The sequence below is a fragment of the Physeter macrocephalus genome, chromosome 3 (genome assembly GCF_002837175.3).
Source record: "Physeter macrocephalus isolate SW-GA chromosome 3, ASM283717v5, whole genome shotgun sequence".
Classification (NCBI taxonomy): Eukaryota; Metazoa; Chordata; class Mammalia; order Artiodactyla; family Physeteridae; genus Physeter; species Physeter macrocephalus.
This window is the reverse complement of record NC_041216.1, coordinates 19,279,681-19,292,784: the sequence shown is the minus strand read 5'-3', so window position 1 is coordinate 19,292,784 and position 13,104 is coordinate 19,279,681. Positions and strand designations below refer to the sequence as shown.

Here is a 13,104-nt window from a genome sequence, read left to right as displayed (position 1 = left end):
CTGATCTCCACCCTGAACTCCTTTCAGGGGGTGTTGAATGTCAGAGGCTGCAGTGGCTGGTGACTTCATTCTTATAGAAACAAGAATGGCAAGTGCCACAACTTTTAGTGGGCAGAGGTCCCGGGGTCCAATGGTGAATCTGATTCCATCTGAGTCACAACTCCTAGAAAACCAGAGCTGGACAGTAGCTTAAGCGGCCAAAACAGATTTTATTCAAGAACTATTGCAATAGGGGCCAGTATAGAGTTGGGCTCATTTCCAAATACAATTTCAAATCCTTACATTTCTTAAGTGAGGGTTTATAGCAGGGGTTGGGGGGAGGTGGAAAATTGATAAGAGCTGGGGAATTCTTGCTAAACCGACCTAACGGGATTCTTGCAGAAGGCAGGTGGGGTAATCAGGTATCACCCAGGGGATGGTGGAGGATGAGGAATCTGATCAGATATTGAGGGTGGGTAGGGATTCTCACTAAACTGACATGGCAGGATTCTTGCTAAAACGGGGCAATGGAAACCCAAACGTTGAGACCTAGCTGAGAACAGATCTCAGAGGAGCCTGACTAGATTTTGGTCAAGGAGAGAGTCTTTGTTAGTGGCAGCCCCCAGACCAGTGGGAAGCAAGTCCAGCCCCTCCTCGAGCCTCTGCATAAAAGACCTCACTAACTTGAGGAGAGAAAGACCACCCATACTGTAGAAGCAAAGAGCCCTTCTTCAAAAACTGTGACCCCACTCCCCCTCGCCACCTCCAGAGGCATCAAATATACCATCCCAACTCTACCCCATCCCCTTGGGGGCCGCTTCCAGGATTGGCTGCATCCTTCGTGCTCCCCTGACACCACCTGGCACCATATGTCAAGGGTATCGGTCCACGTGTCTGCCTCCCCCTCCCAGGCTGTGGGGTCCTGAGGGCAGAGGCTGTGTCTGATAAGTGGTGTCTACCCCGAAGCCCAGCCTCATGCCTGGTCCATAGGAGACCATCGGGATAGGTCCGTTGAATGAATGAACCAATGGATGACCATGTCCAGGGGTTTTCAAAATGTTAGCTGAAGACTCTCTTTTCTTCTTACAGTAGCTCATGTGAAGAATCAATATGTAACACAGGGAAAGCACGGCTGCTCATGGAAGAATGAGGTGGGGGGGCTCAGACCCCCATCTGCTCAGCCTCCCCTTCCCCAGAGATCACCCCTAGAAGTCCCAGGAAAACCCATGGCTTTGGGGAGCATCTGAAACAGCGGCTCTGGTCTCTCTGCATTGGGGAAACTGATGCCCATCACAGGGGAGAGGCTAAGGCCAGGACCCAGGACCTGGCGCCCTGCTGGACTTCAGTCACTTGTCCCACTGACCCCAGCTGCCCAGGTCATCATTAAGAAGGTGCGAAGAGATGACATTAAAAGTCAGATGCTGAAGATTCAGACCCCAGCCCCATCACGAATGACCTGTGTGACTTTGGGCAAGTTACTTGCCCTCTCTGGGCCTCGGTTTTTTCAAAGAAAAGGATGGGGTAGAGGGAGAGCATTGTGGAGATGGATGCCTAGCAAGTACTCAGCCCAGTAGTCGTTATCATTGTCCGACCACTGGACCACAGCCCCACTTTCCAACCCTCCCAACATTTTTGTCTCTGCTGGAGGAGGGCCGCTTCGCCCAGGCCAGGAGCAGGAAGGGGATGGGCCATGTCACATGCTGAGTGTCAGGGAACCCGCGTTCCCCAGAGCTGGAGACCCAGGAGGGAGTCACTGTGCTTTTCCCTGGCCAGTGGGTGCCTTGCCAAGGAGGACTCAGCAGTGGGGAGTTGAGGTAGGAGGCCTTTATTAGTTTGAGGAGGGGTGCCACGTCCTGTGGACCATCTCTGGGGGTTGCAGTATCTGGGAAAGTCTGGGGTGAGGCAGGGGGCAGGCAGGACCCCTTAGCAGCAGAATCCCATCCCCACACCTAGACTTTTAGGAGGGGAGGCTGTCTGCACGGGTAGAGGGGCACAGCCAGAAACCCAGGCTCCCACAGGCAAGGGGCCCAGGCCTCTGCTGCCCCCGCCTCTGGGGGACTCCCCATCCTGGCTCCATTCCTGCTTGGGGGGCGGCGGGGCTTCAGCTCAGAGTTGATGGGGTCAGCTCAGGAGCAGGTGGGCTCCTGAGAGGATCTCGGTGACTGGGCAGGTCGGGTCCGGGCCCACGGGGGACCACAGCCATCACACCCCGGCCAGCAGGACAGCAGGAAGGCCTCCCACACGCAGTGACAGCTGACTGCAGAGCCCGAGGCAGGTTTCTAGAAGCTGCAGCTTGGCGGGGCTCCGTCCAGTCCTGCTGTCTTTTTTGGAGATGTTCCCCCCACCCCCACGTCCCTCCCCGCCTGTGCACTTCTCGACTGTCCCTTCCCCCGTGCCAGTGGTCCTCAGCGGCCGCAGGGTGGGCCGAGATTCTTGGTGGATGTTCTCGGCGTCCAGGGGCGTCACAGCGCTGCGTCAGTGGCCCTCAGGGTTGACGCTGGATGAAGGCAGAGGGTGGAGCGAGGCAGGGCACGCTGGCTGCTTGGAGGCCGCTGACCCTGAGGTCAAGAGGCGAGTTGAGGAAGGACCGGGAAGCTGGGGAAACAGCAGAGCTGGGGCAGAGTCGGGAGAGCGGCCCGCTGAGGACTGATCCTCCTCCTCTTCTGCCCGTAATCCCACAAGCCCCAGCGGGAACCTGGGTGCTAGGGGGGACCCCACCCCCAAGGCTCCTCTGCCCCCTCTTCTCCTGCCAAGACCACTCTGGTCTGGACGTCTGGCCCTCACCTTGTGTCACCTCTCTCCCACTTTCTCCCCTCCCTTCCCTCTTCACATCCTGCTCCCTCTCTACTGCCTTCTGGAATCTTCCCCACAGCCTCCTGCCTGGACCTGGTCTCTTCTGCCTTTGTCTCCTCTTCACCGAGGTGGGTCCCAGCTCTCAGCTTCCTGTCCATCGAGAGGGCTTCTGTCGCCAGCCTGCAGCCTTGCCTCTCCTTGCCCAGGGAAAGAGTGTTCTGGTCCCTTCCGCCCCCTGGCCTGGTTGCTGCACGGGAGAGATGCAGGAGGAGTGCCTGAGGCCTGGGGCTTGCCCCTCCCGTGTTTGTCAGGGACCCAGGTGGCCTAGGGTCGGGGCACTCCTCAGAGCAGTTCCGCGCTGCAGGGCGGCGGGCAGGGTGTGCCTCTGACATGAATGGGTTGGCAGAGGACCTGAGTGGTGGGGACACATCTGAGTGTGCTCCCATCTCGGTCCCTGTGCACCTGGGGGCGGTGCATGTGGGTTCTGTCAGTGCCCAGGAGCCTGCTCTGAGGCTCTCTGGGTAACTGAGGCCAGACTTCAGGCCTGGGACGTTAGCCCCGTGACCATCCTGTGGTGTCTGGGCTGGGACACATGTGCTACTTTGACAAAGGCCAGGATGGGGCCCCCTGCTTTTTCATGGGGCTCTGGAGGGCTGCAAGGCTCCCAAAGCAGGGATCACCCTGAGTCATCCCGTGGGAGCAGCCGAGGGGCCCCAGAACCAGGCCTTGGGACCAGCACTCTGTCTGCCTGGGAACCTGGTCCTAGGACATGCCAAGCTCTGGGCCCATGTTGGCTGCTCCAGGTCTGGATCTCAAAGACTCTGGGCCCCAGCCTTGAAGGCCTGGCTGAGGAAGTCAAGCTAGGGCCAGTGAGAGGCCCCCACCCCGAGGCCCCCAGTCTTTCGCAGGTCTCGCCTTCCACACTCGCGAGAGACCCCAACAGGGCATATGCCCCCTGCCACATCCAGGATGAAGCCACACCCAGGTCTGGGCTGGAGGAGCCAGGTGGCCAGGGCCAGGGCCCCGGCCTTTCTGAGTCCTCTGGGGCCGGTCTCGCTGGAGGGCTCCAGGGAGGAGGGCAGCCCAGGGGCCCCCGACCCGTCCCCACCTCCACCTGCTTCATCTGGCTGGTCCCCAGGGCCGGAACCTCCAACCCTCCTCTCTGTCAGCCCCCAGAGGGCGCTAGGGAGGGGCGGGGGGCGTGGCCCGTAGATGCTGCAGTTGGGCGTGGGGCTCTGGCGGTAGATGTTGAGGTAGTTGCCATGCTCCTTCCTCCCCGTACGTCTGCTTCTGGAAGCACAGGACCACACTCTTGTCACACTCGCACGCCTGCTGGTCACGCTCCGTCTGGTTGAGCTCGCCTACGGGGAGTGGAGCGCACGGACTCTGAGGTCACAGTGGACCTCGGAAGGTGGTCTCGGGCCAGCAGGACCATCAGCGGGCCCACCCCAGGCCTGCAGGCTCAGACGCTCGGGGCCCAGCCTCTGCATTCACAGCCCTCCAGGTGCCCCTGGTGCATGGTAAACAGAGAACCCCTGAAGCCCAACAGGACAATGTCAAGAGGGGGAAACTGAGGCCCAGGAAAGGGTGCCTTTGCCTAAGTCACCCAGCAAACCCAAGGCAGAGCTGGGACGGAAACTCAGGTGTCAGGAACTCGCCCCCCAGCCCAGTTACTTTCTACCATCGCAGGACTCTCTCAAGCACAGAATCACAGCGCACCCACCCTGGAGGGAGTTCGTGGTGAGGACGGAGTGAGAAGAAGAACACTTGTAAAGAGCTTAGCTCAGTGCGTCCCAGGGAGCAAATGCTGTCGTTGTTGTTATGGGCCTTCAGAAATCATCTACCCCATAGTTCTCAGCCTTAGGTACGCACTAGAATCAGCTGGAGGGCTCCTGGAAACCAAGGCTGCCCGACCCCACCCGTAGAGCTTCTTCTAACAGGTGCTGTTGATGCTGCAGGTTCGGGGAACACCTTTCGAGAACCATCCACTGGCCCAATTGTTTGCAAACTTGCAAACTCTCCATCAGCAGAATAGCTTCTCTGACGCGCGAAACTCTTGGCCAAAGACTAATATATCAAACAGCCGAAAGAGGGGACTTCCCTGGGGGTCCAGTGGTTAAGCCTCCGCGCTCCCAATGCAGTGGGGGCCCGGGTTCGATCCCTGGTTGGGGAACTAAGATCCCACATACTGCAGCTGAGCCCGAGAGCTGCAACTAGAGGGGCCCGCACGCCGCAGCAAAGACCCAGTGCAGACAAAATAAAAAAGATAAGAATTAAAAAAAAATTTTTTTTAACAGCTGAAAGAGAAGCCACTTGAGCTACAAAATACATTAAAGAGCCAGCTGGACCACCAATCCAGGGATAACCGACCCCCCATTAGCTCTCACAGCAGTTGACCTGATGGCCCCAGAAATCCCCAGACCCCAGTGTGAAAACCACTGCTCGGGTTAGTCCATTGTCTTGGGGGTTGAGGAGGGAGATTCCTCTCCTCGAACTGCTTAATGAACTCCTCTCTCAAGCCAGACCCTCCACCGCACATCTGAACAGCAGAATATGAGGACCAGACAGCCCTGGGCTGCCAGGGGTCCCCAGATGTGCCCAGTTCCCCACCAGACTCTTTCCCAGAGAACAGGAGTCTTGAGTATCTTTACAAAGCTGGCATTGCTTGTGAGCTCTTAGTAAGGGACGACACACAGCCTGGTTAAGATAAGGAGACAAAGGGAGCCCAGGGCTGCCCATGGGGCTGGGCCAAGGGGCACTTGCTGCCCCAGGGAGGGGCACTAGCAGGGGCCGGGCAGGGACACCTGGGCCATCAGCTTGGATGCTGCGCCCCTCAAGTGGGGAATGAGTCCATGGTAAAGGAGGGAACCTACCAGGCCTGGATCCAACACCTCGAATCCCTAGAAACCCTGGGTGTCTAGGATGGGGCCACCTCATCAGCTGGGGTCCCAATGACAGAACTAGAAGGGAATGGGTCTGCTCAGATCCAAACCCCTCATTGTACCCATGGGGAAACTGAGGCCAAGTGGGGAAGGACCCTGCCCAGGGTCATACATGCTGGGAGAACCTGGGTTCCAACCCAGGTCCCCTGACTCCCATGCCAGCCTGACACAAAGTCTCAGGATCACCTGAGGATCTGATTAAAAACAGAGAGTCCTGGACCCCACCCAGACCCGACCCGCTGAATCAGGATCACTCCCTAAGCTCTCCGAAGCTTAAGAAACTCGGGGACTGGAGAACCTGGGGGCCAATTCAGGCCTGGGGGCTCCGAGCACATCAGGGAGATGTGCCAGAGCCACAGCCAGGGTTATAAGATTTGGCAAACAAACAAGCAAACGAAAAACAAGGTACCTGGTTAAATCTGAATTTCAGACAATAAATATTTTAGTATAAGTATACCTCAAATATTGCATGGGATATACTTATGCTAATTCTTCATTTCATACTAATACTTATTAATTTTATGCTAACATTTAGTTTTTAGTATAAGTATGTCCCATGCAATATTTAGGATATACTTACACGAAAACATCTTTCACTGTTTATCTGAAATTTGAATTTAACTGGGCATCCTGTATTTCATCTGGCAACCCGGCCCACGGCCCTAGCGCAGGCTGAGGGAGCTGGCAGTACACACTTTCTTGAGGGGAAGGGGCGATGGCGGAAGAGCGACTCCCTGCAGACAATGTTAGCGTTGTTCTCGATGGTGGAGTCGTAGTGGCCCACATAGGTGTGGCAGCCCAGGTCAAAGAGCTTCTGGTAGCAGCAGTCGTGGGCATGGCAGCACGTAGGGGCGGGGAGAGGAGAGCAGGCAGGCTTGGCCCCTCTCCCACCGGCAGTGACCCCTATCATGATCATCTGTTCCTGTTCCTCACGAGTCAGACCTTCAGACTGAGGCCCAGAGAGGGCAGTTACTTGCCTTATGTCACACAGCCGGGCAGAACCAGGCCAGTGCCCCAGGTTCTTGTCTGTGATCCCCTCCCTTTGCCCTCCGCCCAGAGCCCTAGCTTTCCCCCCCCACCCCCTGGAGCCCTGGCTGCAGCTGCAGGAGGGGTCAGGGTGGGAGGGAGGGGCCTGGGTGAAGTCAAAGTAGGAAGAGACTGGCTAGATGCAGGGGCTATACCTGGCTGTGCACGATAGCCAGGGAGAGACAAAGGCCTGGAGAGTTAAGTGGGGCTTGGGGATGGGGGACAGGAAGCAAATGTGGTGTGGCTGTCCCATCCCCTCTAGTGGAGGGCAGGCAATTAGTCAACATGCATTTATGAAGCCTCCACTGATACCAGACTTGGTGCTGGCTGCTTCGGGGAGAAGCAGGAGCAAAGGATAAGCCATGGCTTCCAGGAACTCCCAGTCTGATGGAGGAAGCACAGTCCTGTCCGCCAGAGCCTCCAGTCTGAGGGGCCAGTGGTCACAGCCTTTGCCTTTGTCAAGTATAAGCTGTGTGGCTATTGCTCTCATGTGTGTTTGGAGACAGGTCAAAGGCTCCTTCCGGTGAGAACGGAAGTTCAAATGCCTCCGAGCCCAAGACCTTGGAAAGGGATGATAGAAAGTGTCCAAGATGGGACTTCCCTGGCTGCCCAGTGGTTAGGACTCCGCACTTTCACTGCCGAGGGCCCAGGTTCAATGCCTGGTTGGGGAATTGAGATGCCACAAGCCTCGTGGCCGAAAGAAATAAAAATAAAATAAAATAAACATGCCAATGATAGAATAAAAAAAACCCCACAATGTTATACACTTTAAAAAAAAAAGAAAGAAAAGAAAAGAAAATATCCAAGACGGTTGAGGAGGACACGGGTCAAAGGTCAGGCTTCTGGTCAGTAACTCATCAAACAAGACTCCTTCTTGGGGGAAGGGGTCTCTCCCACCTCTCAGAGATGGAGACAGTCTGACCTTCACCGTCCCTGCCCGGTTCCAGCAGCCCAGACTATCCAGGACCTACCAGTCCACCTCATCCATGGGCAGGCCATGCCCCCCCAACCCCGCAGTAGCAGCCGTAGCCCACGAAGGACAAGATGGCGTTCCTCCCTGTGTTGGCTTCCACCATGGACTTGAGGTTGAGCAGGTCGCTGTCGGCCGTGGGCAGGTCTGCGAGAGAACCGAGGGGGTGCTGTGAGTTCCCTGCCCTGTGCGTGGCCTCTCCTGTTTGACTGGCTGTCCTTCCAACACCCCAGGGCTGGGGAAAGGGGAAGGGAGAGAGGGAGCAGGAGAGGCAGGGCAGAGCAGGAGGAGGGTGCAATCTACAAAGCAGCCGGTATGGTGTGTTACACACATCCTTACACTGAGCCCTATGGCCCCGAGAATATAATAATAGTATTTGCCAGGCACTGTCCTATGCCCCTTCCATGCATTAACTCATCAAGTGCTCCCTGCAACCCTACAGAGTGCTGATATTATCCCCACTTTACAGATGAGGAGACTGAGACCCAGAGCATATAGTAAATTCCCCAAGAAGACATTGTTGAAAAGAGGTGACACAGAATTTGGACCCAGCCAGTGAGAGCCCAGTGCCTTATACACTCTAAGGGGCTTCACAAATGCCACATGCTCTTCTGAACACAATTCTGGGCCCTCCTGGCTTGGTCTGGCTCCTCTGCTCCCAGCAGGGACTCAGCGTCCCCACATGGCCCTGGGGCCAGTGCATCATTCAGTGAACACACACACACACACACACACACACACACACACATATTTCTTCCCCTTTGTCCTTGTCTCACAGGTAGTGCAACAACCTTTCCTACACCAGCAAAATCACAAAATCAGCTTCCTGGCATCCTCAGGCCGCTCACTCCAGGGACATATTCTCCCCTCCCCTCCTTCCCTGCCTGCTGGGCTCCCAGATGTGCTGGCTCACTGCTGAGTCAACATCGAGCCTGGCATTTGGGTCCTTACCTGGGTGAGGCCGCCACCCACACAGGCAGGGGGGCCGCTGTCATCCCATTTTATGGATGAGCAAACTGAGGCTCAGAAAGGTGAAGCTTTGCCCAGGTCATGCAGCCTGGAAGTGGCAGAGCCCAGACCTGAACCCAGGTTTGTGTGCCCCAGAGCTGGGATGCCTCCCCCACCCGGGCTCCTCCATCTGTGCCTGGGGCTAGGCACCCAGTTCAGCCTAACCCTAACCCTAACCCTAACTCTCTCCACATCCCCCACCCAGCTCCACGGCGTGAAAGAGGAAATGTACTGGGAGAGGGAGGAAGCTAAGAATTTCAGAAACAGAGACTGGATGGAAACCCAAAGGCCGAAATTACTTGTTTCTGGAGACGTGGTTGTCCAACATCGCTAGTGATGACAAGGGACTCACCACCTCCACATGCCTCAGTGGGAAGAGCACAGACTTTGGAGTCAGACAGAGGCAGGCCCAGACCTAAAGCTCCCTGGGGCTCTGTTTTCCCATCTGCGAAATGGGAATAACAATCCCAGCCTCCAGAGATCGGGCAGGCCCGCTCCCAGCTCAGGGCCTGGCACGCACCAGACCCTTGCTGCCCCCATGGTGCCCCCTCTCAGGGCTTGCTGGGACCCCGGGCCAGGCCTGCCCTCCCTGTCAGAGAGCTGATTTTAGGGATCCTGCTCCACTTGTGTCTTCCTGTCTATTGGCTCCAGGATTTTCGTCATTACAGAGAATAAGTAGCACACGAGAGAGGAAACAAAGAAGGAGTGGGGAGAAATGACAGACAATTTTAAGAGGATGGTTTAGAGCCTGTAAATGGCTATGTTAGGTCCGGGGCAGGGAGAGAGGGGCCCCTGCATCCTGTAGGCCTGTCTCTGACTTGGCCTCGTGGGCTGTTGAAGAGAGTGGAAGAGGAGGGCCAAGAGGGTTCCCCGGGAATGTTAGCTCTCCCCCCACCCTTTCTGCCTTGCAGGGCTCTTGCTGTTGCTGCTGGAATCAAATGTGTGCCAAGCAGCCTGGGGGTCAGACAGACCCGGATCTGCAAACTGGTCTCTCCATTAGCGCCGTGCGGCCGGAGGCAGGTTGCCTAAATTCTTTGACTTCGATTCCCAAATCTGAGAGCAGCCAAGAAGGTCATTCCCCTTGCAGGGCACCGGCCGCATCGCCCGCTGTGAGGTCCTGGCCTCCTCACCTCCAACCCCACTCCCACATCCTGGAGGTGTTACCCCTGGTAGGGGGCAGCTTCCATCCCCAGGGCCCCCAGCCATCAGCTCCCGCCGAAAACTCACCCATCCGCACACAGGACGGACACACACTCACACTCTAACACACACACAGACGTAAACCCACACTCACCCACCGCACACTCTCCTCCACACACCACACAAGTGTATACACGCACGCAGACACATGCCCACCCGTACTTGCTGTGCTCTCACACACCTCACACATAGATGCACACTCTCGTACTCGCCAACCTCACACACGCATACACACACTCACTTTGGAGTCAGACAGAGGCAGGCCCAGAACTAAAGCTCCCTGAGCCTCTGTTTTCCCATCTGCAAAATGGGAATAACAATCCCAGCCTCCAGAGATCGGGCAGGCCCACGCCCAGCTCGGGGCCTGGCACGCACCAGACCCTCGCTACCCCCGTGGTGCCCCCTCCCAGGATTTGTTGGGCCCCTGGGCCAGGCCTGCCCTCCCCCTATACCTCCCACACTCATACAGTCTCACAAGCAGACCCACACTCACCCCCCCCGCCCGTACACATGCACACGCACTCCCACTCTCACACACACACACACACAGCACCCAGAGTGGCCACGTGCACATTCCACTCCGAGCGGAAGGAACAAACTCTGCATTCGCTCAGGCTGCAGCCTCTGTCCCAGGCCCCTGGGCCGGGCTGAACTCAAGGGGTTATGTTCTAAATAACAAGTCACTTCGCCTGAATTCAACCGTTTCTCACGTCTGGCCACATTTAACCTTATTTCGTTTCTGAAATTTTCTTCCTTTGTCTCAAACCTGGCTGGGTTCAGGGAATGCTGAAGAGGTGGACAGAAGGCCAGTGGGACATTCAGCCCATCTTCCGCCTACACAGGGCAACTGCCACCAGGACGCCTGCCTGTGTGTCAGGAGCCTCGGCTGTCCGGGGGGTGGGGCCGCCCAGAAAGAAGAAGGAAGAAGGCCCCCAGACCTACTCCATGTCTTCCGGTACATCTCACACCCAGACACCGCTACACACCTGCCGTGTGCAGATGTGTACAGCCTACTTTCATATACACGCTCTAGAGACACACACGCCACTGTGAACACACGCTTACACATCATCCTGATGTGTGTTACACACATAGACATCACCACGTGCTCGGACACACCCACACACACACAGATACACGCGGCTATCTGCACGCAAGCTCACTAGCTCTGCATGTACACACGTACACAAACACGTTTTCCTATGTACACAAGCACCCCGGCGTCCCTAAGTGCCCTGACGCCAAGCCACCACCACCACTTTATGATGCTTGCTCAGCTGTGGGCCCTGCACCCTTGAGGCTCGTAAATAGTAAATGCCGACCGACCCGGGTATGTTTACAGGTGCCTGGAGGAGTAAAGAGCCCCAAAGAGGGGATGAAGCCAGGCAGGGGCAGGGCCAGGAAGCAGAGACCCAATGGCAGGCCTGAGGTCCTGTGGCCCATGGGTGAGTCACAGCAGAAAGGCTGGGGGTGTCGGGGGAGAAGGAGGAGTTTCCCAGCGCCTTCACTCACCACAGCTGGCCAGGATGGCGATGGTGATGAACTTCTTCATCCCCAGGTAAGATCTGAGAGAGGAAGAAACCCTGGGCTTGAGTCCGTCCCTTCCCCCTACGTGCGGTTCCTGGCCTGCGGCTCCCTCCCGGGCCTCGTTACAGGTGCGGTCAACGCCATCTCTTGATGCCCCATTTCCTGCTGCCCTTGCCTTGTGATTAGCTCCTCCAGGAAGGTCTGAGCACCTCCCACTTGCCTGCACCTCCTGGAGGGACAGCCCCCAGGATGGCAGGGCCCAGAGGCACCAGGAGCCTCCTTCTCTCCCACTCTGAGCAAGAATCAGCTTCCAAGACAGGGAGCTCCTGTCTCATAGAGTTGGACCTTGTCGCAGATCAGAACCAACCCCCTTCCATATGCACACCAGGGAGTCACATGACCCAACCTGCTGGCTGGCTCTTGTGCCCGGAGCCGAGAGACCTGGGTCCCTGGGTTCTAGCTGCAGCTCTACTGTGTGATCATCCATAGCTCCCTTAGTCTCTCTGGGCCTCAAGTGCAAGGATCAGCTAGATGATCCCAAAGGCCCCTGTAGTGCTAAAAATGCAGTGACATATCTCAGCCACCATCAGAGACTCAGAGCTCTCCTTTCTGAAGAAATGGATTCTAGGAGCCAGTTCCCCACCCTCATCCCTGCTCCTCTCCAAGGAGGGCTCCATCCCAGGGAAGCAGGCATGTACCTGGAGTTTCTCAAAGGAGAAGAGGCCCTGAGGCTCGGGGCCCTCCACCCAGAGGAGTGTCTAACCAGCTCCTTCTTCCTGAACTCTTTGGGGTTGGCCTGAGCCCCATCTGCCATGTTCTGGGTTCTGGGGGGCCAGAAACAGGGCTCTCAAGGAGAGCCACGATCCACCCCGAAGTCTCCCGGGAGCAGGCCCCGGCTTCTCGCTGTTGCAGTGGCAGACTAGTGCCAGGGCAATGCCCCAGGGCAGGAGGCAGGTGACACATGGCCTAGAAAAAGGAGGCTCCACCTCCCCCCACGGCCCTGCCCACAGCTGCCTGGTAACTCCCACTCCAGGGTGCTCGGGCCTGTGGGGTGTGGGAGGAGATGCACCTGAAGAGGAGGTGGCCCTTCCCCAGGCATCTGAAAGGAAATTAGCCCAAAGTTCTCTCTCTTCCCATCTGAAAAGGATGAAAAAATTATCCAGTGACGCTTGTGAAAGCACAGCAAGGTAGACTAATTATTCAAGGGGGCCATTGGATAGTGTAGGGACTGCTATGATGGGGTCTTGCGGTGAGGGAAAGAGGCTGGATTCAGCTCCAAACAGAACAAAGAAAAGTGGGAATTTGTAGCCAAGGCACAGCGTGGGGGTCAGAGGATGGGAAATTCCTAAAAGGAAACATCAGGGTTGGGGGGATTCTGGCTAAACCCACCTAATAGGATTCTTGCTGAAGACAGACAGGGTGATCAGACATCACCCGGGGCTGGTGGGGGGGGTGGGTGAGGAACCCCATCAGATATCAAGGATGAGGGATCCTGGCTGAAGTGACTTAGCAGATGTCATGCTAAAACTGGACAATGCCTAGATGGACACGGAAGCCCAGAAGTTGAGGCCTAGGAGGAGAAGAAGAGCTCAAGGAGACCAAGCAAGTTTGAGTCAAGGAGAGGCTCTGCCCGGAAGGCCCTCCGTGTGGATATGCGCA

At 56.8% G+C, this 13,104-nt stretch overlaps 1 protein-coding gene across 1 annotated transcript; it reads right to left on the bottom strand.

The window, feature by feature from the left end:
• Nucleotides 1-3,632: 3,632 nt before the first annotated feature.
• PLA2G2F (phospholipase A2 group IIF) lies at nt 3,633-12,333 on the bottom strand. Its single transcript, XM_024125324.2, is given in 7 exon segments — nt 3,633-4,049; nt 4,051-4,133; nt 6,450-6,559; nt 7,712-7,752; nt 7,754-7,857; nt 11,431-11,483; nt 12,144-12,333. Coding segments are annotated over 7 exon segments (924 nt in total). The 5' UTR covers nt 12,260-12,333.
• Between the last annotated feature and the right edge of the window lie 771 nt (nt 12,334-13,104).